Here is a 25,619-nt window from a genome sequence, read left to right as displayed (position 1 = left end):
GAGACTATGGTGACTACTGGCTGATACCAAATATATTTAACCGCTGATATTAAGCAAATTCCGTCACAAGCATATTTTGTTGGTGGCGGAGCGCCGCTGCTGCCCCCCCCCCCCCCCCAACCCTTCCCCCAGGCGGTGCCGTCTTTGGCCCCCCTGCCCACTTTTGGATACGCTAACAGCAGTACTCGTTTACGGGGGGCATCACGTCCATAAGCAGCACGTCGAGTAGAGTCTGCGCCAACTGCCACCGCACTGTGTTGCCCACGTGGGTCGGGTCCAGGCACTCATGACGTAACGGACCTTTAAATGTGTGCCGCCGGTGCAGCTGAAGCGGCAGACAGACCGAATGGTAGAAGTGCGTCGCCTCGGTCACGCTCGACGACCAGACTACGAGCTGCGGCACGCGCGCCGCCGTCTCGTACAGCGCCGCCGTCAGCGCCATCAGTGTGCCGGTGACGCCTGACTTGTGGCCGCGTAGGGCCTCCGTCATATACAGCTCGTCCAGCTTCCAGAGCACAGGCGTGGCGGCGGCGAGCCGCGCCAGCCGCGGCTGTAGCGCCGCCAGCTCGGCGGCGAAGCGCGCCACCCAGGCGGTGGGCTGGCCGCTGTCCAGGCCGCGTATTCGCACCGCGTACCAGGCGCCGCCGTCCAGGACCACCAGGTCGGGGCAGCGGCCGGCCCAGCACTCGTCCACCAGCTCGTCCAGCCGGTGCGCGTACGTCTCGTCCAACCATGGTCTCCACCAGAACTCGTTACGAAGGTAAGCGCCCGTGTTGATGAGACTGCAGCGCGCTTTGGCGATCAGGTCGTCGCCACCGTCTTTGGCCTTCAGCGCGGCAAGCACGAACACTTCCACGCAGTCTTCACTCAGCGCGGGCATGCGCAGGGGAAACGTCTTATTCGAGGGGGTGCGCCACTCGGTGGGGTACGTGCCGTTCAGGTCGAAGTCACGTCGGAAGTCGGTGAGCCGCATGCGCTCCTTCATGTTCATGTGCAAGATACGCACGCGGCTGTCGCCGACGAGGACCACCCTGGCGTCCCGTCCGCGGCGCTGAGCCAGGCGCTGCAACGCACGTCGAGCACTGTACGGCGTCCACTGCCGCTTCCTGCAGAGGTCTGCCACGAGTGGCGCATCCTCAGGCTGCTCCCACGAGTGGCGCATCTGGCCCGTACGCACGACACGCTGGCACTGTTCCCACCGCCGCGGCCTCCGCCCAGCTCCGCTGGTGGCAGCGTCGTCGGGCGCTGTGTCACGAGCAGCAGCAGGAAGATCACGACCACCACGACGCACACCTCCAGCGGTGGCTGGGCAGGACCGACCCATGACCACCGGGCGTCCCAGCTGCGCAGAACCGACTGCAGGGTGCGCGTCGCGCCAGAAGAGAGCGTGCGAGCCGGCCATCCTCACCTGGCGGCGCGATCGGGAAGCTTTTGAGCAGTTACCCGACAAGCGTCGCATTCATAAAAGCGGCCACGATATGCTGCATGCCCATTGCAGTGTTCGTCAGCTGTAGAACTTAGTGAGCCGGCGGTAATTTGGAATAAGATAGCATGTTATCAAGCTTTTCAAGATGTCTTCCAATTGTTAAAAAGCCAGTCTCCGTCGGCCGGTATAGGATAAGCCGCCTATCACACCGCCCTCTATTCAGTGCCGACATCCGGCGGTATAAATCTCAGCTTTTTTGCATTCAAACACTATATATGTTTTGTGATCAACTCGGCGAGAATTATCGACTAGCGTTAAGCCTATCTCGTGAAAACGGATATATGTGATAAGATAACCTGATGTAACGGATACAGTTCATAAGATAGCCCGAAGTTCATAAGATAGCCCGACACAAGTGACAATATACAGCGTTTCAGCAAACATGGAAAACAAGGTTGGAAAAAACAAACAGCTTCATGCGTTGAATCTGGCGCGCGCATTCCACTTTCCACACCCAGTTTAGCCCCAGGCATCACGGGCGATCGCAAATTTTATAAAACATGCTATCATTTTAACCTTAAGATTGATGAAAGGAATGGATTAGCATCTATAGCCCCGCACACTGCTGCTGGAATCTGGTGGTGAAGCCAGAAGAAAAAAGACCGAATATCTTTATTACGTATTGCCCGAACTACTTATCCGTTGAGAGGACGACCCCAAAGTTTTAAAGGTCAACTTAACGGCGCAATTCAATCTTTCAACGATGTTATCATTTTTTGAAAAACTCTGGGAAGCATCATTTCACGACGGTCGCTCTCGAGCGCCCGTCGCCCGCCACCGGTGTTTTCTGCGGCGGCCAATGTCGTACAGTTTTACAGAATTACGTAAGCTGCTCAAGGTATTATCGAGGTACACTATTCGCATAGATAAGACAGTAGAAACCTGGAGAAAAACCAGGAGAATGGAGATATAGTTGGGGAGTGATATTTCGGCAACATGACTTCATCGAAACAAAAACAGGATATTCCTGTTTTCCTGGTGGAATTTCCATACATTTGTGTTGCTTTTTCTCCGAGGCATAAAGCTATTACTACTGTTTTATCTAGTTTTACAGAAAGTGAGACACGGCTAGAGCTGTTCTTTCTTCGAAGAATACGAGCACACAGTCCCAACCCCTTTAACGTGAGAAGCTTTGGTAGTTAATTTTGCGAATAGATGGCTGATCTCGGGTGAACATTAGATGCATTTTTATTTCTGGTCTTATTTTGACCCGCTTGAAAACGCCAATGAGACCCCTTACTTTTTCTGGGAAAGTCAATGCTAGGGGACGCGTTATCTCACAAGAAAGGGTTTAAGAAGATGCTTGGGGATAGGTGAAAAGTATCTGACAAGAAGGAGCCTAGGGAGTCGCAGTACACTTGGGGGCACATCATCGTTCTCAGCCGAGGACTGAAACACCATTCCGTTACAGCGTGGGGTGCCTACCGGCTGCCATTCTGGGGACCCAGAGGCGGAATCTCTCGGTCGAATCGGAGACCGTTGAGAGAGGCACCATACACTGGCCCCCACCTTGACGCGGGCGGCCTTCTGAACCGACTAGTTGGCCCCAGTCGTCGCAAAATCCTTATTGACCCAAACCAAATCCTTAATGCTGCACGTGATCCAATGATTGGCGCAGAGGCTCCAGTTCGGCTTAACTACTCCTCGGCTGGAATGGGGTGGGGACCGCCAGTTCGATATTTCTTTGGGTCGAAATACGGACTTTGGCCGACTTGGGGCGATTTGCCGATGGAGGGCCTCTCCACGGCACTGTGGGCCCCTGGCGGACACCGGAGCCCCTCATTCTGTTCACGCTCCCCGATCACTACAAATTACGGGCCCTGGCCTTGCTCCACCTTGCGAAGCGTGTCACCACGGTTGGCGACACCGACACAAGCGACACGGCAAGCGACACCGGGCCAACTGTTGGTGCCGGTGTACTCTGGCCGAACTAGAGCCCCGCACCACCCATGCGGATTTCAGTCGGCTTAAAGGGCCATCTTACTGACATTGTAAGTTACAGTCCTACGGACCGGTACCTGATCTTGATCTTGATATGATCTTCAACCAGCCATTTGGACCTTTCGGGCCTTTCAGCCTTCCAATCGGGCCTTTTGAATGTCGGTTTCGAATGTTTTCTTGGGTCCCTCTTTGAGCCCCTCGAACACCGTCCTGGCCGACCCGGGGTCCCTTGCTAACAAAGGGCCCCCGGTCAGGCTCTGTGGGTCCCTGGTCAAACCGGTGTCACCCCCCCTCCCCTTCCTCCTCCATTGACCAACCAACGTAAATCGCGGGACAAGGCCTTGATATTTTTTTAGAATTGGGTCCTCAGGTCCAGACCGACGCGGAGCCAGCCCACTGTTCAGCACTGGTGCTACCTGGCCGACATAGCGGCCTCATCGACTCAGGGGGCCTCCGATCGTTGCAAAGAGCCTCAGACAGGCATTCGAGGGTCCGACGCTGCGAGCCGGGCCTTTTAATGCAATATTCGGCAAGTCATTGGGGCCTGCTGGCCCTCGAATCAGGTCCTTACTTTCCTGGGCACTGGGGACTTGAACGGGAATAGGAACGTGCCCCCTGTGCCCCCTCGCTACCCTGCACTACTGCCCCGGCAAGAACGTAGGGGTCTCCGAATAAATAAAGAAGAAATGAAGTGCAACGCGGAGGGTTTCCTTATCAGTCGGATCAACCCGGTAAGTAGACATATAGGGCCCAAACTGCAGCATAGGGCATCTGGACAGCGCAATGGACGTTAAAAGGTTCCCAATCATCATCCTGTCAATCGACGAACGATTATTTTTGTCTGTTCATGAACACATTACTTTTGCTTGCGACTGTTCGTGGACGACTAGGGGTCCAAAAACGTCCAATTTTGCTGCGTTTTGTGCCACAGAAACTGCGTTCGGCCGATCATAACGCCTTTTCGAAGCCTTTGGGGCACTTCAAGGTCGTATTGAGCCCCGTCGGAGCACAAATGGGGCGGACATTTAGGGCCCCGAGGACGCCAATGTGGCTACCATGTGTACCAAGGTCACTCATACCTCATCAGTCCAGCGACTCCAAGACCGACGAAATGTGATTCCTGCCAAGCGCTCACGAGGTGACGCAGGCCGCCAAAGTCACCGTTTGCTGAGATCGCAGGCAATGACCATGCGGTCCAGACAAGTAGACAGTACAAGCGCAAGTACAGTACATGCGGCAGTAAAGATGAGGGAAAACATGCGCTTCTATAATGGGTTTACGACTGTGAAATCTGATATCAAAATGGACATAAGTTATGGAAATGGACGCACTTATGGCTTTGCGCCCATGGAAATTAACAGCTCGGTGGGAGGCCCGCTCAACGAACCAGGGCAGTTTTGGACCCGAAAACACGTCAGGCTGACCGACCCCTGATCCGCAGGAACCGCACTCGTACCGGTCCGTCCCGGGGTCAACGCCCGGTCAAACGGCCGGCGTCTCCGGGGGCGGGTACCGCCAAGGCCGGTGGCCGCGGGGCGCGGGCGCCGAGCGAGCGCCCAGCGCCTGGCTCAAGCCTGCAGGGCATGAGGACCAGCTGACGCACACTGTGCTTATTCGGCTTCAAACGCGGCCGAAGCCTCCATTCCTGACACGCTGGGAGACCGTCTGCTTTGATTTTTTCTATCGCCGAAGTAATCAGACAACGCGAAATCACCCCCCCCCCCCCGGAACTTACCTTAGCCCCCTTGTATTTGTTTGACATGAGTGTGAGGCTGGAACTTGTGGTCACCCGACGCCTCTGTTCTGCCATAAATCGACAGAATGCTTGTCGCATATTCTTGGGCAATGAATATAAAAAGACCAAAATAGTTTGGTGTCAAAAGGAACGCTAGGTTGTGCTTTATCGATAATGACACTGAAATTGTTCCGAATGGTATCTGGAGTGGAAATAATACATGGTCTTGAAACACTTGCGCGGCGTTATAAATATTATCAGAACTTGGTAATTATGAAGACCAACAACAAAGGCTGTATCAGTGCACACTTTTGACTGTGTTCGAAACACTCTCCAAGGTGTCAGTAACGGTTTCCAACAATCGTTATGGCAGCAGGACAGGTACGGAAAAATATAAAGGTTCAGTAAGCCCGCGTCCCGCCGGCCGGCCGGCCCGGCGCCGGGCGCGGCGGCGGCAGGCCGGCAGCGGAGCCCTGTTTGCCTGGGCTGGCTGGCGGAGCGGGCTGACATTGACACCTTCTGGGAGGGAAGATGCGGTGGTCGCACCAAGCTTAAAAAGGGACGAGGGGCATCAGGCTTAGTGCTTGGTCAAGCATCATCAAATGGAGGTATTCCGAGGGACTGTGAGAGATGTTCAGCTCGCTTGCTACACTTGAGCGTGGACAACGGTAATTTTCTGACTGTCAAGTGCGCAACATGGATGTGCGACTTAGCAAGGTAGCCGTCTTTGACACAATAGTGAAAGATGGTCTTCTGCCAAAGCGAGAGAAAACAGCAAGCTGCGTTTAGTTGAGCTGGGAAGAAACTTAGTAGGTAGGATGTGAAGTCGAGCTAACGGGTGAAGGTGAGGAACAGCTACATCACGCCTCACCTAATTTTGTTTGAGACACGCAAGGCAAATGGAACAAATATGGGCGCCGTAAGAGCAAGGTGCTGGCTAAAAGCGTGTCGTTTTACGGTTGACATCGTGGCACTGATTCACGGGATCAGTATCACACCGGCTCAGCTGATGACGGACGGCGGTCACGGAGGTCACGCGGACGCCCAGCATTGCCCTATGTCGAGCTGAACGAAAAAGCCAAGTAACGGGTCTCTAAACTACTAGCGAGGGACCGCTATGCTCAAAACCTCGTAAATGCAGCTAAACAGATGGTGCGTGCCGAAGGAACAGCCGATCTGCCCCACGTGCTGAAAGAAACCAAGGCATCGCCCGTCGGCCCAAAGAAGATGCGACATGCGCTGAGTGAATCCGCCCACCGTCCACCAGTTACACGTGCGTCACCTGACAGAGGTTTGGCTGCGTGTGTGGCCAGTGACTTGAAGTGAATGATTTCAAACTGGCATGGAACACAGCACATGACGTATGAAGACAAGATATCTTCCCCGCATACCACAAAGTGCAATCGGCGAAACATGACTGTTAGCTGCTGACCGCAACAATGACTTTCGGCGGCACCAGTGCTCAAGCGACTCGGCAAGCACTGCTCAACCACACCATTCGCCGGCTGGTGGAAGCACATGACATCCTGGTGACGTTGGATCGAGCGATTGACCAGCCGGGACCCAGCACACAGACCATCCGTGGTGTTCTCGAAGTCAAGTGGTGATCCGATGAAGCCACATCCCAATCAGTGTAACAAGCAGGCAGTCAGTGGGGAGGATGCAGGAATGATGGGGGAAAGCCTGTTTTTGCACAACAGTTGTACCTTTGAGACTCTCTACCGACAACTCATTGCTTTGGCAGAAAAGTGTGCCCTTATTAAGAAGGTTGTTCAGACCTCTGTGCATTAAACACATCCACGAGGCTGCAGATAGAACTATCAGGAGAAGAGAGCAGGGAGATCGAAGCTGAGATCGGCCGGTTAAATTCGGCGATCTTGACTACTCCAGGTGGCATTCGTGTTGAAATTCATCAGGAGGTTTACCTCACGATGGTGGACGGAAAAGTCTATTGCTTTGACAGACACCAAGAGCAGTGTGTCCTGCACTGTGTGCGGAGCAGCACCGAGGCAAAGCAATAACCTGAATGCGTTATCACCTCCCCGCATGCAAGACTTACCGGTTTGGTCTCTCGACAAAGCATACTTGGATTTTTTGTTGCATGCGTCAGTCACGTAACATACCAGCTGTCAGTTAAGACTTGGGGGGACATCAATTCACAGAGCGACCGTAAATGAACGAACGAAAATAGTGCAGCGACGTTTTTGAGAGATGTGCTTGGCAGGTGATCAGCCGTGAGCAGGGGAAGTGGCATATCAAACGATGGCATCACGACACGCCGCGCATTCCTGGATGTCAGTAAGCTCAGTGAATTCAGAAGTGTCAGAGGTGTAGACCCGAGTCTGCTTCGCATGCTCGCCGCTACCTTGTCTGCTCTGTTTTCATTCTCGTCGATCAACACTCAGAAGAACGTGCAATATGCCATGGAGGCGGTTCAGTTTTTCGTGTCGCTATATCCATGATATTATATGCCCTCGTCCGCACACAAACTGCTGGTTCATGGAGCGGACGTGATCGAGTCATTGCCATTGCCCATTAGCAAGCGCAGCGAGGAAATAGAGGAAGCCAAACACAAACACGACCGGCAGTGTCGGTTCAGCCACGCTAGAATGACGTCCAAACAGAGCACAGTAGTGGACCATTTCCACTGGTGGCCAGCGATCCACTTATTGCCATCATCACATCATCGAGCCCGACATAGACAGACCCAGGCGCCGACGGCGGCCCTCGCAGACCAATTCGAGCGCAGCGGACATCAGTGCACTCCTCAGGGACGTCGAAAGGCGAAATAGCGAAACAGATGAAGATGAGGGGAATTCAGTGGCGTGGAAGAGGAGTGGGAGAAGACTCAGTCTTGGACCGAGACAAACCGGCCAGATATTAGAAAGTCATGGCACTGGACCTTGCAACTAAACGTGCGCTGCCGCGTATGTGTGCAAGGCTTATGTAACCTTTGTGATGCATATCTTGTTCGGAATTGTTCTGCATTGCATTAGATTTTGTGGTGTCAAAAGGACTACTTGTCAATGACAAGTGACAGTGTCGAAAACACCCGAAACGTTGCGTGTTTAGCTTTCTTCATTGTGTTCTTATTGTTTTTAACTGAAACTTTTTGACGCATCTGTGTCCGCTATTTATCTGATATATAGGCATGGGATGGAAAAAGGCCTATGTGTCTTGAATTAAAAAAATTCGCAGACGCGCCATTCTTCCACGTTATGATTGCGATATTCAAGAAGGCTCTTTTGGCATGTAAATTATTAATATAATCATTATTACATTTTCCGTGATTGATTTCAACATGTTAACCGAGTGATGACATCCGCAGTCACAGTGTGGCATTTAGTAATACTCGCCTCCCACCGAGTTTTCCGGCCCGGAAAACCGGGTGGATCGACCGGGACGGAAAATGTTGAAAATGTCGCCAGATGTGCAGAAAGTATCTAGATCTGGTAAATCGGAATCTATGGCACCGATGGCACTTAACATGACCTGTCCGAAAATTCGCAAAAACACGTGACGATGCTTTTAAGCGTGCCTTTGGAAATGAGCTTCAAAAAGGGCGATGTTTCCATGTGCGGCTGTTTTAGTAGAAATATTGTAGAGGATGTCATTAAGAATAGATGATAGGGACATCCTATAAGTGTCATTCAGGTGGTTTGTGGTCGTCGCCGATTGGTACATAGCACAGATGGTACAGAGCAGCAGCGATACAGCGAGACGGAGAGACAGAGGGACGGAGAGACAAACAGAGAAACAGACGGACAGAGAGAGAGAGAGGAGAGAGAGAGAGGAGAGAGAGAGACATAGAGAGAGATAGAGAGAGAGAGAGAGAGAGAGAGAGAGAGAGAGAGAGAGAGAGAGAGAGAGAGAGAGAGAGAGAGAGAGAGAGAGAGAGAGAGAGAGAGAGAGAGAGAGAGAGAGAGAGAGAGAGAGAGAGAGAGAGAGAGAGAGAGAGAGAGAGAGAGAGAGAGAGAGAGAGAGAGAGAGAGAGAGAGAGAGAGAGAGAGAGAGAGAGAGAGGAGAGAGAGAGAGAGAGAGAGAGAGAGAGAGAGAGAGAAAGAGAGAGAGAGAGAGAGAGAGAGAGAGAGAGAGAGAGAGAGAGAGAGAGAGAGAGAGAGAGAGAGAGAGAGAGAGAGAGAGAGAGAGAGAGAGAGAGAGAGAGAGAGAGAGAGAGAGAGAGAGAGAGAGAGAGGAGAAGAGAGAGAGAGAGAGAGAGAGAGAGAGAGAGAGAGAGAGAGAGAGAGAGAGAGAGAGAGAGAGGAGAGAGAGAGAGGAGGAGAGAGAGAGAGAGAGAGAGAGAGAGAGAGAGAGAGAGAGAGAGAGAGAGAGAGAGAGAGAGAGAGAGAGAGAGAGAGAGAGAGAGAGAGAGAGAGAGAGAGAGAGAGAGAAGAGAGAGAGAGAGAGAGAGAGAGAGAGAGAGAGAGAGAGAGAGAGATGCATATATATATATATATATATATATATATATATATATATATATATATATATATATATATAGCATTACAAAATCACGAAAGGTTTAACACTGCACATCCGCAATCTCGAGAGCAAGGACAGTGATGACCTGGTTTGCAGTCTCCGTAATACCGAATTCCGATGGCGACTGTGAGTAACACCAGGCGGCGGGCGCTGTACGCCCGAGAACGACCGCGGTGAATCTGCGGTTCAGAATTCTTTAAAATCAATTAATACCGTTCGAAGGTTGGACTGGGCGTATCTTTTTTACAACTTAGAGATTGTCCTATGAACAGATTAACAGTTACAGTCGCACGAAAAATGAAGATTTTACTTTAAGTCTTTCAGTTCCACCTCCAGATTCCAGCAGCGCTTCGCGTTGTCGTAGAGGTCAATGCGTTATTATAACTAATATAAAAGTCGTTCAGGTGAAATATACGCCTGGACTGCCTTCGACGGGCGATTTTTTATGTCCTAAGCCGTTCAAATGTACTTCTTTCAAATGCACCATCCTTTTCGCCCACTCACTAACCACGGGTTAAACCCTGCCCGGCCGGAGTTGGGAAGCTGGCTCTCTCCCCTCGGTTTTTCGAACACATCACAAAAATGAGAGTTTGCAGCAACACCAAATTTTGCGTACCTGTTTACCTGTGGATTATGCGTCCTTTGTGGAAAATCTAATTTCCAGCTTAAGATTTTTTAACAAGTGAGATCAGTGACTTGAGGTCAGGCCACTTCAGATTTTTTAACAAGTGAGATCAGTGACTTGAGGTCAGGCCACTTCAAATATTTTAACAAACGAAATCAGTGACTTGAGGTCAGGCCACTTCAGATTTTTTAACGAGTGATATTAGTGACTTGAGGTCAGGCCTCTTCAGATTTTTAACAAGTGAGATCAGTGACTTGAGGTCAGGCCTCTTCAGATTTTTTAACAAGTGAGACCAGTGACTTGAGGTCAGGTCACTTCAAATTTTTTAACAAGTGAAATCAGTGGCTTGGGGTCAGGCCACTTCGTGCTATCTTTTCGTAAAAAACGCAAATTTGTAGGTTTTTGTGCAGTTTTGGTGTTTTAATGTGAGGAAAAGTGATAGCTCACATGCACAACCAATATATGGCCTCATACCACGTGAACTTGGTCCAGGTCATGACTTACCTCTATGGGTACCTTCTGAAAAACTCATGCTGGGCTCAAAATAGGCAGTTTTATTGGGTAATTTTGGGCACAGAATTAGAATATTTCGCTGAAAACATGTGATATTATTCTAATGCATAACGAGGTCACAGTGGGTCACGTGAGGACAGTGAGGCTGTTAAGGCTACGTAAGGTCACATGAGATCATCCAAGGTCAATGACCTCTGTTGTCAGTAGAGCAGAGGCTAGATGAACGAGTGCGACGCCTGTAACCATCTCCATATGTTTATGTCCCGTTTATAAGGCCAATGACGCATAATTTCAGGTACCAACGTGCCTGTTCTTAGTTTGTTACAATTAAATTACCAAGCGTCGACCAAGTGACTGAGGGACTATGTGCAATGCACACAACGGCTAAGCGATCTTGAATACCAGTCAATATTTGACGCACTATTTCTGACCGCACAAAAGCATTGTACTGGTCTCTTGACCCAGTTGGCACTTCGAATTATTTATAGTGCTGGTGGTTTATAAATTTGACCTGAGATAACCTCAGTTGTCTCTAGGTCAGCCTAAACTCATATTTGTGTGCCTAGGATACGTTTATGTGTCAGCGTATGTGTCAGCTGCACGTAACAAAATAAACTTTGTCAGAAGCACGTTGTGAAAGAGAGCGACAAAGTATCGTTTTCGTAAGGCCACTGGTAGACCAATTTAAGCGGTGGCCTGGTCTAACCTGACCCTTGTGGGCAAATACAAATGGTTAGAATGGACCCTCCACAGTCTTAACGCTTACTTCTGTGCCCTCAATATCTGTCTGAACATGTTGGCATATGTTTTAACTTCATCTATCATAACGACTGTTTTTACCTTCCGTGACACCTGTTGATCTGACATTTGACCTTACGCCAAAAAGTTGACGTGCATGCTTCAATACTTGACGAGACGTTCACAAGAGTATCCTTTTTCCTCCTCCGACGTCCGGAAGTTGGGGATGCCAAGGGAAGCTAACTACCCCCCCCCCCCCCCCCCCCCCGGCCGAGCACGGTTGTCTCAGACCTCCGGCCCGGGCAGGCTAATTTTGTTGCGGGTCTGCACTAAGAAAATCAATTACAACAATCAAAGGAGCAACGGGGCACGGGTTATGCCCCCCCCCCTTGGGTTCCCTGAGGGACCCATGGGGGGGGGGGGGGCATGGATCCGAAGGGTCCCATAGCCGGCTGAACAGGTGCAGATTTTTAAACACAAAACGCAACAATATTGGACGTCTATGGACTTCCAAACGACCGAAAAACAGTCGCAAGGCGAAAGTGAGGGGCGCACGGATGGACAAAAATTCGTTCAATGATTGAACAGTCATTACTTGGGGATCTTAAGCCCGATAACACTGCCTAGGGACCCTCTGTTGTTTCCGGAGGACCTATATGTCCACATGCAGGGTCACTCCGATCGTTAATGAGCCTACCGCGTTGCCCTTGATTTTTTTGCATTTGCTCAGAGGGCCCTGCGCTTTTGCTGGACACTTTCCTGTTGCTTGCCGGGGCTCTGTTTTCAATCAGGGGCTCTCCACGGATTTTTTTCCATTTGCCAGAAAGGCTCTGTGCGCTGTAGCCGGAGACCCATATACCCCGTACCGGGGTATTCCCGGTTGCTCATGGCCCTTAACGGTTTGGTCTCGGTTAACCTACCGACACACGCACGATAAGTTCATGGGCCCTCTATATTGGTCCAGGGGGCTTCCAATTCTCTCTGATTTGCTTGGAGCCCTACGCTTTTTGCCGGGCCCCATCTGTTGATCTGCTCGGACACACTGCATTACTTCGGTCCCCACACACTGGGTATCTTGAAGTAGAGCCCCACGCTCCTGTTGGCGGGCATCTGGTAGCCTGCTCGGGTGCACTCAGTCTTTCGGGGATCCCCACACTGGGTCTTTAAGTACTTCTTACTTGAACTGGGAGCCCAATGCTCCTGTCGGGGGCCTATCTGATAACCCGCACGGGCAGATTCGACGGTTCGGGGGCCATTTACATCGGGTCTTGGGTGCTTTCTTTTTGAACGGAAGACACTACGCTCTTGATGGGAGGCCTTATATGTTGACCTGCTCGGGCGCACTCAATCATTCCGGTTCCCGTATACGGTGTCTAGGGTCCTTCAACTGGAATGGATAATCCTATGTTCTTGACGATGCCTTCTCTGTTAGGCTGCTCGGGTCGGTGGTAGATACAGCCGGGTGACGGGGTGGGGAGGCACTGAACCATGCGCCCATGGACTATGCCGACGGGACCCATAGGCTCCGAAGGGGCTCACAACCGGCCGAACGGACGCAGTTTTCAAACAAGCGGAAAAAGCATAGCAAAACTGGACGTGTTTGGGCCTACAGACGGCAAAGAACGGTTGTGAGCAAAAGTACAGAGTTAAATCGCAAACAAAGCTAGTTATGCGCTGATTAAAAAGTTAGTGACCCAGGGAAATTTTGAAGCTCATTACGCTGTCCGGAAACGTTACGCTGTTGCCTAGGCCCCTTTAGTCCCCTCTCCGGGTCGGTCTCATCACCAAGAAGCATTCCACGTTGCCTTTGATCTCTTTGCATTTTCCCGTAGGTAATCTCAACGCTACTGTTGACACACTATCTTCTTCAACGCATGGGCACTCTTGATTGATCAGGTTTTCCTCTACGGATTCTTCCCATTCTCCCGAGAGGCTCTATACGCTTTTTCCGGGGCCCTATATGTCAGGGTACACTCAGTTGCTCAGTGGCCCATCGCATTAGTCTCGGGTTTTTTCCATTTGCTCGGCGAGTCTTGTGCTATTGCTGAGGATTATATAAGGTAAGGCACTGAGACACTCGATGCTCAGCACTCCTCCACATTTATCGAGCACTCTTTCGCTTTAATCTCCTTCGCGGAGGGCTTTCTTTCCTATCGTGGCTCTTTGTTTTGACATGCTCGAGCACTTTTGATCGTACAGGGGTATTAATTGATGGTCTTGGGTAATTCCCTTCTGCTCAGAGGGCCCTGTGCTCTGGCCGGGGTCTTGTATGTTAACCTGCCAGGGCATTACCGATCGTTATGGGCCCACCACGTTGGTCTTGTTTTTTCCTCGCTTGCTCTGAGGACACTACTTGTTGACGAGAGACTCTTTGTTAGCCTCCCGGAGCACCCATGAATGGTGAGGTTCCGTCCCTATTGGCGTTGGTGCCTTAGCCTTAGAGCAGAAACCGGAAATGCGCTGATGAATTTTAAGCGAGATTGCCGAAGGTAATTAAAAGTAAAAAGAAAAAAAAAGGAAAAATAAAATAAAATAAAAAGTAGTAATTTACGTGTTACCGACGTTACACGCGTAATTTCCCTTGGCTAACGAGTGTGTGACACTCACCAAACTTGTGCACTGCATTCCTAACATGTCTTGAATGCCAGGATGTTTTGTACTCTTTATAACAAAGAAAAGATTCTGCATTAGGTATCGGTCACCAGTTGCTTACACTATCCAGCCGTAAATAAGCAAGTCTTCGAGTCCGTGCTCGATTTTGATGCTAGCAGCAGCCAATTTGAGCTTATTTTGTCTGTTTTTCCGAAGCATTACGCCTCAAGACACAGGATCTAACATAATCTGGAGAAAATGAATGAGCTCCATGTGTGCACATATGTAAGGGTGTCAGAGAGCACCTATGTGCTAACCAGTAAATGTTTGCCCTAGTTTGACGAGCGCCGTTTAGAGGCGCTCGCGTTCCCCACCTTCTGCCCTGCGCGAGGGACGAGGCTGCAGGGGCCAAGAGAGGAAGGGAAACAAAAATAAGATTCTGAAAGCCGCCGGCGCAAGGACGGATGGTCCGCGGCACGGGCTGTGACGAGTGCCTTTGACGATTGACGAATGCAGAAGTGATTTTGGACGTACCGTGTGTACCAGTGAGCCGGAGGCAAGACACCGGAACAGCAGAACTTGCACATGCCTAGCTTTATGGAGCTGTGCACGGTGAAACAGGTTCCCATATTTACTATGTTAGATATTAATATATAACTATATATGCAACTTTATATATATAACTATATATATATATATATATATATATATATATATATATATATATAACTACATATACATACAATACATTAAAATTCCACGGCCGAAATGCGATCATATTTTTTGGATGGGCACCAAACTCTAGGGGGCCCGCAATGGATCCGTCCGTGGTACTAAGATACGCCGATGTTACTGCCGCCCTGTTGCGAGAAGTCTGGTATGCTCGTTTTCACTTTTCACGCCATTGCATTTAAAGTGTTTGTTACATGTTCTTTTCAAGCGCATCATCATGATGACAAACATTGTGCGTTGTTGGCTCATTGTTCACGTGCATTTCGCTCACGTGTTTGCCATTATCCGCACGAATATTTTGACGTTTCGGAAGTCGCTTAGCCACGCGTGAAGTGTTTAGCGGTCCGCGACGCATTGAAGTCCTGGTTTCAGTGACGTCATGCTAACGTTAATTAAAGAAGAAACAAAATCACCAGACAGTTTTACCTCTCTTATATAGCCTTGGGAGGAACCGAACCTTATTGGTCAATACGTGTGCTGCTTGTGCAGCTGACCAATGCGATCACATTTATTGTGTCCGTGAGCTGAGTGCAGTTGTATGGCGATAGTGGCGCATCTAGCAGCTCGTTGCATTTGGTCGGATGAGATAGCCTTGGTTGGGTGCAAGATTGAGTGTTTGTTGGGCGCGCGGTTGGTCAGAGGGTTGTAGGTGTGAGTTTACAGTCACAGTAGTGTTAAGTCGCAGTATTGTGCGCCAGTCGTTAATGTACTCTCATATGGTATACGCTGTTTCATAAAATTTTCGTTGATAACCAAGGTTTAAGGCGACGAAAATAGTTGGTAGTGTTTCGTGTTGACCGAGCTGTGAATTGAGAAACTTGCCATTCCTAAAGGACAACTAACAAAGCATTTTGAAAGTTTTCAAAATAACATTTAGGGCACTTTAAAGTGCCTTTCTGCCCTCATCGCCCAACATCACAGAGCCAAGATGGTAAGATATGTACATATTGCATTTGTGTACATTTTTTTGATATTGATGCTTAGCAGTGTGATCTACAAGATTTTTTGCCATTCTTGAAATACTATTCCAGTATACTCATACCAGTTATGGGAATGCTGCCCAAAAAAGCTGGTACTATTTGGGTGTGCTGTCATTGTGAAGGGAAATGTCTGTTCTGAAAGTGTTACATGAGTCATAATACCTGAAGAGGAGACAACCATCATGGTTGTCTCATGCTGTCTCCTGCTGACTGTCTCAGCATTGCAGCAAAATGCTGCAAGCTCATGGCTGATATGACTTATCATTCCTGATTGTCTAGTCTGCAAAACGCAGCATATTTTGCCAAGATCTTGGGACATAGGTGGAGCACAACTTCCAGTATCAGACAGCATTCTGAAAAATCATATCAGAAATTAGTGAATTGGAGTATTGAGTGCATCATAATGTTATTCATAACTTGGCATATTGAGAGTATAAGGTGCATTACACTAAACAAATGTTAAACCCAATTTCTGAGTCTAAGTAGCCTTTTGCTCTTTACTGTTTGCAGCCATGACTATTGTATTCCCCATAGTTCCTTTCTAATTGGGACACTGTGCAAGAGTTAGTTTGCATCAGGATCATATGTTTATTACTTTTTGCAGTGCATATTTTCAAACCATTATGTTTATGGCCTGCCATGTTCCATACATTAATGTTTATTGTTAATCTACATGTTGTGAGCACATGGATGAAGTATAATTTGACAGTTGGCAGTTCTTCCTGTCTGAGGTAATTTAAAAGGTAAAAAAAGTGATATTATTTTTCTTTTCCAGGGCAATGAGGCATCACTTCCAATGGAGATGTGTTCTAATTGGTAAGTGTTCCTACCGGTGTAGGCGTACTTTCCTACCTGACGTTAGAAAAAATCATTGCACACCATTCGTCGTGTCAAGGCAGCACATATCGTAAATTATCTCAAAACAGGTAGAATCATGCTCCTACCTTCGAATTTCAATAACTTCGATGGCGAGCTCCCGAGCGCCGCGCGCACCGCACCGCCTGGGACTCCCCAGCGCCGTTTCTTCTTCTGCGTTGCCGTTGGGTAAATACAATATTTCTGCTTACCAAGAACTCTACAAAATGTATGGGACCAAGATAACCATTCGTCGTGTTTAAGGCGGAACATATCGTAAATAATTTCGAAACAGATAGAATCATGCTCCTACCCTCGAATTTTAATAAATACGGATAGCGAGCTCCCGAGCGCCGCACGCCCCGCACCGCACTGCCTCGACTCCAAGCGCCGTTTCTACGTTGTTGCGAAAGCACAATATTTCTGCTTATCAAGAACCATAAACATGTACGGGACCAAGGTAACAATAATAAAGCAACCAAAATCGTTTCTTATCGAGTTTAGGTACATTTATGAAACACGCAGGCCAGAATAGTCCAGAACATATCCTAACCTAACCTAACCCAACCTAACCTAACCTAACCTAACCTAACCTAACCTAACCTAACCTAACCTAACCTAACCTAACCTAACCTAACCTAACCTAACCTAAACTAACCTAACCTAACCTAACCTAACCTTACCTAACCTAACCTAACCTAACTGAGAATAGACCAGAACCTAAGCTAAGCTAAGCTAGCCTGACCTGACCTGACCTGACCTGACCTAACCTAACCTAACCTAACCTAACCTAACCTAACCTAACCTAACCTAACCTAACCTAACCTAACCTAACCTAACCTAACCTAACCTAACCTAACCTAACCTAACCTAACCTAACCTAACCTAACCTAACCTAACCTCACCTCACCTCACCTCACCTCACCTCACCTCACCTAACCTAACCTAACCTAACCTAACCTAACCTAACCTCCCCACCCTATATTCCCCTTCAAACCCAGCATCTCATTGGCATCCATGTTCCATGCCATATATAGGTGCCATATAGTGAGCTTTTATTTAGCTGCCATGTTCTCATTTTGCTTACATTCCCCACCCAATCCCCCTGCAACCCATGGTCCCGTTGGCGTCGAGGATCAAATTTCATGGATTCTTGCTACCTTGTCCCGGTACATTTTTATGGTTCGCAGTAAATATGGTTTATAGTTATAGTATGGTTTATATAGTATAGTTTATAGTTATAGTTATGGTTTATAGTACGGTTCGCAGTTAATATGGTTTACATGGTAAATATGGTTATGGTAAATATGGTTTATTTTTAGTAAATATTTTTATGGTTCGCAGTTAGGTTATGGTTGTCCTGCCTTAAACATGACGAATGGTTTACTTTGGTCCCGTACATTTTGTACAGTTCTTGGTACGCAGAAATATTGTATTTACGCAATGGCAACGCGGAAACGGCGCTGGGGAGTCCAGGCGGTGCGGTGCGCGCGGCGTTCGGGGGCCTGCCATCGAAGTTATTGAAATTCGAAGGTAGGAGCATGATTCTACCTGTTTTGAGATTATTTACGATATGTCATGCCTTAAACACGACGAATGGTGTACAATGATTTTTTTCTAACGTTAGGTAGGAAAGTACACCCTGACCGTTCCTACCTACTAACCTTTGTCACTATACCTTTTATGTCACTGTGTCATTTGAAAGGTGTGGTTATTTTTGTTTGATTGTAGACACATTTTAGTTAAGAATGGACTGTGCAAATAAGAAAAACATTGGAGCATGAATGGGTGCCCTTACTATTGATGCATCTGGTTGGTTCCATATGATTAGTGTATGTTATGTGATTCTGTGACGCATCTAAGAAGTTCGAATTTCTTCCCTATACAATGTGTAGCTTAAATGGGACTTCTCACCTACCACATGCCTTGTGTGGGTAGAGAAATTTAATGTTTTGTGTTTGCAAATTTATGATTGTAGTTGGTATTTTCAGTATTGTTTCATCTTCATCAGCGGTAGGTCCTGCAGCTAAAATTCTGACCTTGACTGATGGCTTTAATTATTGTGTGCCTGCCCTGCCCTGATTGGCATCATTCATTTTTCAGTTTGTTGCTCAGCTTTAAGTAGGCATCCAGCAAAAGTGAGCTATTTTCCATGTGAATCTATGTCTGGGGAGCAGTATCAAATTTCTTAGTTATTTCTAGAGCTCAGCTATGATTGGTGTGAAAGCAGCAGTAGCATTTGATGAACTTATTCACTGGTGGCAACATGAACAGCTGACCTCAACAGATGTCATCTCACATTCTGGCCATTGTGGTTTCAGGGGTGGGAGTCCACTCCTAGAATGTCCAAGTTCTGTGGGTGCAAAGGAATTTGCCCTGTCCAATTTTATATGTTGTTTTTGATGAAGGTGGTGTTGCATTTGCCAGAAGCTCTTCCCCATGTTTCTGCATTTGAATCATGCATGAAATGTCCTGGATTGTGGTGCTGCAAAGTAGGCATAGATGGCTCCTTCGAACAGCTCTTTTGTGTTTCGCATGCCAACCAGAAATGTGCCCAGCCCTATTGTGGAAATGCAGGATGCTGGTGCAGTGCAGCAGCATGCAGTACTGCATGATGTGTCACAAAAGGGATCTGAAAGGACCAATCTGATCACCCCCCCCCCCCTCCCCCTTCCCCAGAAAAGTGGAAGATACGAAATTTGTGTTGTGTTTCCTTAATTTTGATGTACGTTGTTACAAAACCCGACATGCTACAAAACCTGACATCTGCCTTCCGTTTAAATAGACTTTGGGTGGCTTCCCAAGTCTGGCACTAGATGCACACTTAAAGCACTTGTGGCAGGTTCAGCAATGTCATGTGAGTAGAAGTCTAGTTCTGTATTGTCGCTGCCAGCTTGCTGAGCTGCAGTGAGATTTGTTGTGAAGGCCATACCACTTTTCGTGCTGGACCGTAACGTGGCAGGTCAGCGGCGCGTTTTGATCATGGCCCGTCCGGGCTTGGAGCTTGCGTGCCCTGTTACGTGTCGCGAAGCCGGCCAAATGATGTTGAAGAGAATGCTCTACATTTGAAGATGTTGAAGCACTTAGATATTATGTTTAAGCATCAGATATTGTAACATAACCTAAGTCTGGGTGTACTTTTTAATGGAAGAGCCAAGACAACCTAATTTCTCTGTCAACATAACTATTGGTATACTTTTTAATGGAAGAGACTGGTCAAAGCAACCCAATTTCTCTTTTATTGGATATGTTCCTGATTACGTCATCGTTTGGTTATGTCATCGTACCTTGCACAACATAGATTAAAAACCAATGGATGGCTGTTGTGTTTGAAAGTCGTGCTCACGAACGCTACATATGAACGACTCGGCAATTATATCTTGCTTAGTCTAGATCGCCGCAAGGCTGTAGGTATGGCAGGATTTGAATGACCTTATTATGACGTCATGGATGCCGGAGTGACATTGAATAGCTTCCTCGAAATAGTCTGCACATCTTCGCGAGTATTTGGCTCAGAAAGTAGAGGGGTTTAGTCCGTAATAGGGTAAGCAGGGCAGGACTGTGAACTGCGCCGAATGATCTGCAAGACGGCTGATGATGATTGGGTTTTAGGAAGCACCGACTTCTGGAGTCATTTCGCGCCCATCTGCAAGACGGCTATTTCATTTCAAAATCCCATACAAATGTGGAACACTTCGCTTAAGTCCATTGTGGCGACGCGTGGGATTTGTAGTCCACGGCACATGATACCGCATACATCAGATTCAAATGTCCGCTTAAATCATCTTCAACATTCGAGAATGCAGCGGAGCTGCAACTGATAAGCCACCGCCAATCGTCTACAACTATCCGGGTTTATTGGCGAGACGCACAGCGCAGACGGCGGCACCGCTGGCGGCAGCATTGGCACACACCACGGGTACAACCTTTGTGACGTTCCGCTGCGTAATTTGACGCCGCTCCGCCGTTGGTGACGGCCGTAGCGGTTGCGAAAGGGTAGTGAAAAATGGCCGTGGGTGTCGTAACGATAAAATTTGACGTTGGTGGGGAGCAGACACCAGACGAGCAAAATTAGGGGATCGAAAAAGGCGTCTCAGCAACTCGAACTGGGATTAACTAAGTGCCCTTTTTTCGAGACGCTCGCCATTGCAAAGGGCGGCTTATAAAGAAAAAGACGAGAAAAGGCAGTGAAACAGCTCACTGCATATATTGTTTGAGGAGCTGCCACTGCCGTGGTTCAAGACTTACGACAGCGGAGAACTGTATTGTGCGTTAGCTTCCCCCCGCTGGTGTTTTTTTTTTTTACAGCGAACTATGCCCAGATAAATGTAAGAGTTACGACAGCTACTACGTGTTGACTGTGCCCGCAGTGGACTGCCTCTCCAGTGTTGGTGAACTGTCGCTGCTATTGTGCGTAGACAATGTCGCAGTAGAGCGCATATGATGGGCACTACCGTATATTTGCAGTACGTTTAGCCAGTAGTTCCAATAGGATGCGTGACTGTTAGCAACGGCGCTGTCCTTTCGAGCAGCGAAGCAAGAGGACACCCCTGGGTCTTCTGTTTCTAACCGACTGCACGCCGTGACCCAACGGGACGTGACGCAAAATGCGTCCGTTAACACGGAGGTCATCAGTCAATGGTGGTGATGTTTCTCTATCGGTTTACATCTACCCTTCAATTGGAAAAGAACCCGAAATCATCTGTCGTGGGGCCTTTGGCTGCATATATCGGAACAGATTAGGACCAGCTCCCACTGGCTGGTCCCGACAGCTCGCATTGCAGTGGTTGCTTTAACTACACACTCTGGGCCTGTCGCCTCGCTGACGCAGAGAGCCTTTTGAAGCTCATCAGCGACAATGTTTGAACAAGGTATTCTACCATTCCTTAACATATAAACTCCGCAGCTAACCGTCTGTACCGTGGCTTATCGCGTCTAAGTTTTTCCTATCCGTCGTGATTTTCACAGGACCAAGCGGGCAAGTCCCCTCCCCTCCCCTCCAGGTGGTTCTCGCTCCCACGTTTCTGCCTGTTTCGCGGCGGGGCATGTATCTCGACCGCGTGCGCTCGGCAGCTGGCCGCCGCTGCGTTGCGGTACTAGATGCGCGCCGAGTCTGGCGCCTCCCGGGGCTGGCCGCAACCGGGGGGGGGGGGGGGGGGGGGGGGGGGGGGGGGGGGGACGGCACACGACCGCCTCCGCGCTGGCTACGCTCCCACCGGCCGTTTGTGTTGGCGCCTGGCGCTGGACGCACCCACCGCCGATGTATGTGTTGTGTCCCGTTGTTTGTGAGCGGTCGGTGACGGCAGACGTAAGGGGACAGACGTCATATGCGGAGACGGGGCGCTGGCCGGTGTGTGGCCGCGGCCGCTGTCTCCTCAGGCTCACGCGTTTTTTTCTGTTTCGTCGTAGTCGGGACGAGCAAGGGACTGTGAGGATGGTGCTAAACCTGCTTAATTGTTAAGTGGCACGTATTGTGGCTATACTTCTGAACCACTGGACGCATTTAGTTTGTTGACAATGTGGCGTAACTCTTTTTACGTAGTAAAATGCAGCGCTAAACTTAGAACCCTGCACGCAGTGTCCCCATGCCCTTCCCCATCTCAACACACACACGCAGCTTCGACGGCGTCGCCTCCGTTCACAGTCGACCCGGACGAGATCCGGCGCCTGGGCAAGCGGTTCCGGAAGCTGGACCTGGACAACTCGGGCGCGCTCAGCGTCGACGAGTTCATGTCGCTGCCGGAGCTGCAGCAGAACCCGCTGGTGCAACGCGTCATCGACATCTTCGACGAGGACGGCAACGGCGAGGTCGACTTCAAAGGTCGGCGCCCGTGGATGTCTCGGCGTCGCCAGATCGATGAGCGGCGTGCCGTGTGGACGTGAGGGGTGTTAAAGGTCGTCAGCATCCCCTGGCCTGACGGGACCCCGCACCAGTGAAATGTTCGCACGGGCTGGTATCGGGTGAGTCGTCCCTCGGATGGGCGCAGTGTCGTGGCCAGGTGGTCGGAGCGCCAGGCAGGCCACTGATCCGTCCGTTGTAGACTGCGCGGGTCGCGCGGCATGACGCGTGTCGACGGACCTGCGTGCCGCGGCACGCGGACGTCGCGTAACCTCGAGTGGACACCGCCACGCTGTGGAATGCAGCACGTGGCGGGACGGCGCCCAAGGCGGCAGGGTCGCGGACAGGGAATGCGCCGAGCAGGGCCTCAGGCGATATTGTGCTAGCATGCGGGGCAGCGAACTAGGTGCGCGGCGCGGCGCTGTAACAATGCTGGAAACTCACACCGTGTTACAGACACTAATTTCGTAGGGTTAGGAACTTTTTTTTCTTCGAGCCCCCACCGCGGTAAGTGGTTTCCTGAGTTTATTGTGTGCCGTAAATTTCTCGATTAATGACTCGGCTGAGTTCAGTTTACGATCCCCTCATTTTCTGACCCCGGTTGGTCCTGACCCCCGCAGAGTTCATCTCGGGCGTGTCGCAGTTCTCGGTGAAAGGCGACAAGGACTCGAAACTGCGTTTCGCCTTCCGCATCTACGACATGGACAACGACGGCTTCATCTCAAATGGCGAGCTGTTCCAGGTCGGTGGCGCTGGTGTGAGGTCCGGGGGGATCGAGTGAGGACATTGCGGCGTTCCCGAGGGTGTTTTTCCAAGGATGCGCACTATACGGGCTTTCTTGCGTTGAACGTCAGAGCTCACGCGTAGCCCAGCAGTATGCTGCCTTCCGTGCCGATTAACTGTTTGATTCGGTAGCACATGTGAACAAATGCATGTGAACTAATGTCTTTGGAATGCGTGCGACATGAGGCCACGCCTTATTGCACGCCCCATTTGGAACCACGGTGTGTGGCGGACTCGGGACAAGGGGCCAAGTAAGCCCCATGCATCGTGCGGGCATGTCCGGGAATGTCGCCAGGCCCCAGTTTGCCTGTGAACCGCTGTCTTTACGACGGCTTCAGTTGCCGTGATTCGGTGTAGGGGGGGGGGGGGGTCCCGCGCGGCTGTCCGTCTTTGGGCGCCGCCGTCCGCCAGCGTAACCACGCCTGGCTGCTGCAGGTGCTGAAGATGATGGTGGGTAGCAACCTGAAGGACACGCAGCTGCAGCAGATCGTGGACAAGACGATCCTCTTCGCCGACAAGGACGAGGACGGCAAGATCGGCTTCGAGGAGTTTTGCGTGGTGAGGCCCGCGGTCCTTCCTTTTCCCACTGTCGCACACCCCGCGATGGTTCCGCTAAAGGTGGCACGCTTCTTTGCCGCCATATAGCGAACATTTCGCGGGGAAACACCGCATCGAGAGGAATCATCTTTTGCAGAACGTACTGTCGGAGGTGCGTTATTTTCATCTTGCCGTCGACCATTCGTGTGTGACGTCATTGTCACCGGGTGTAGTCGATTGGCCTTGGTTGGCTGCGTTGCCGCTCACGTCTGGCGGCCATCTTCTTGGTGTTTTTACTACGAAGATATTAAGTAATCCAGTATAGATTAACAATAATGAAGTGATTGCATTAATTGTGGAAGCGTATTATTTTTATAGAGTTCGAAAAGTTGCGAGGAGCGATGAAGCCACGGGAAAAGTTTTGCGAGGTTGATGTTTTAGGTACATTGTTCTCTGCGTTGTTTGAAGTCACGCCCCACCGACCCCTCCCATAATGGCAACGTCCCGCCCTTAAAAGAGCAGTAATGCTGTCATTGTCAACTGACTGGGACCACGCCATCAGATCGTGGGAAACACGGACGTGCACAAGAAGATGGTGGTGGACGTGTAAGCTCGCGGCGGCGCCGAGCGGCCCAGCGGAGCTTCGCACCGCCATCTGTGTGATACACGAGTAACTACAACATCCGCTAGTCAGCCGCCGCGCGGCGCTCCCCCGGTCGGCGCTGGATCTCGGGCCGTCCCGCCCGCCTCCCCCGTCCCCCCCCCCCATTTGTACTCCACTTTACCGGTGGTCCCTCCATTTGATTGCGTTGCCGGGCATCAGCTGGACTCGCTGCCCGTCGACGCCGCCTCGGCAGGCCCGTGGCGGCCTTCCGCCTAGCCCGTCGCCTTGTCGGAAATCCTGTGCGCGTGTCGGTGTCTTTTCGACTATTTGTTGGACACCTGTTGGCTTATCGTGACGTTTTTGATTGTTTTATGATCGCGAGTCGCCGCGGTCGAGGCGGTCGTCAATCACTTGCGCCGGGCGCGCTCCGAACGGGTCACACGAGCAGGCCGATGTCCGCCGCTGGGGCGGTGCGTGCGCTCGCGGCCACGAGGTGCGACACCGGAGCGTGAAGAGCTCCGCAAAATGCGTCTCGCAGCCTCGTCCGGGTCTGTTGGTCTCGATGTGTGTGAGATAAACACTAGCATGTGCCGTCGTAGGATAGAGGTGCTGTTTTCAGTATGTGAATGGAGCGGGCCGGTCCGCGTGGGGATGCCAACACTCCCGTCAGAGGTCCGCTCGCCCTCGTTTGTCTCTGCGTACTGTGGGTGCTCTTGTCTCGTCCCGGGGCGGCCGAACTTTCTTTACGTGTGTGATGTCACCCAGTGGAGTCGTTTGACCTTGGTTGTCTGCGTTACCACTCCTGTCTGGCGTCCAGCTTGGTGTTCTTACTACGAATATATTTAATAATCTTCGGGCTGCGTTTTGCGGGGCTTTCGACGGCGCTGCCGTGTGATAGATGTTCGTACCTTTGGCGCCCTCTGTAGCAGCTGTGTAGGCAACTGTCCGGCAGTGAAAGAGCCGTATCTGTTTACAGGCGCGATTCCGAGCAACAGTTTGTTGTGTTGTGAGAGCGAAATGCGATCAGCCATTGTACGATCGTATTCTTAAGTTCCCATCTCAGCCATTACAGAGGGTTGAGCACGCTTGTTGCATGTTATGCGGCCTCGTCCCTTTCTTATATCACTATGTAATATTACGTCGTGTCATACGATGCCTCTTATTCGTAAGGGTAGCG

At 50.2% G+C, this 25,619-nt stretch overlaps 1 protein-coding gene across 1 annotated transcript; it reads left to right on the top strand.

Moving 5' to 3' along the window:
- Nucleotides 1-15,471: 15,471 nt before the first annotated feature.
- Nucleotides 15,472-25,296, top strand: LOC119111791 (calcineurin subunit B type 2). The gene is made up of 6 exons (XM_037235617.1): nt 15,472-15,775; nt 16,600-16,639; nt 22,324-22,500; nt 23,139-23,260; nt 23,737-23,859; nt 24,401-25,296. The coding sequence occupies exons 1-6, from the start codon at nt 15,773-15,775 to the stop codon at nt 24,446-24,448; spliced, it is 513 nt and encodes a 170-aa protein (XP_037091512.1). The 5' UTR covers nt 15,472-15,772; the 3' UTR covers nt 24,449-25,296.
- The last annotated feature ends 323 nt before the right edge of the window (nt 25,297-25,619 follow it).

Source organism: Pollicipes pollicipes, unplaced genomic scaffold (assembly GCF_011947565.3).
Source record: "Pollicipes pollicipes isolate AB1234 unplaced genomic scaffold, Ppol_2.1 Scaffold_2555;HRSCAF=2994_pilon_pilon_pilon, whole genome shotgun sequence".
NCBI lineage: Eukaryota > Metazoa > Arthropoda > Thecostraca > Pollicipedomorpha > Pollicipedidae > Pollicipes > Pollicipes pollicipes.
This window is presented reverse-complemented; position numbering and strand designations above follow the sequence as displayed.

Bases quoted from the DNA above. Each gene is read 5' to 3' on its own strand.
- LOC119111791 (XM_037235617.1), top strand. The intron at 22,501-23,138 runs GTCGGCGCCCGT...TGACCCCCGCAG, and splicing joins CGGCGAGGTCGACTTCAAAG to AGTTCATCTCGGGCGTGTCG. The intron at 23,860-24,400 runs GTGAGGCCCGCG...CCACGCCATCAG, and splicing joins GCTTCGAGGAGTTTTGCGTG to ATCGTGGGAAACACGGACGT.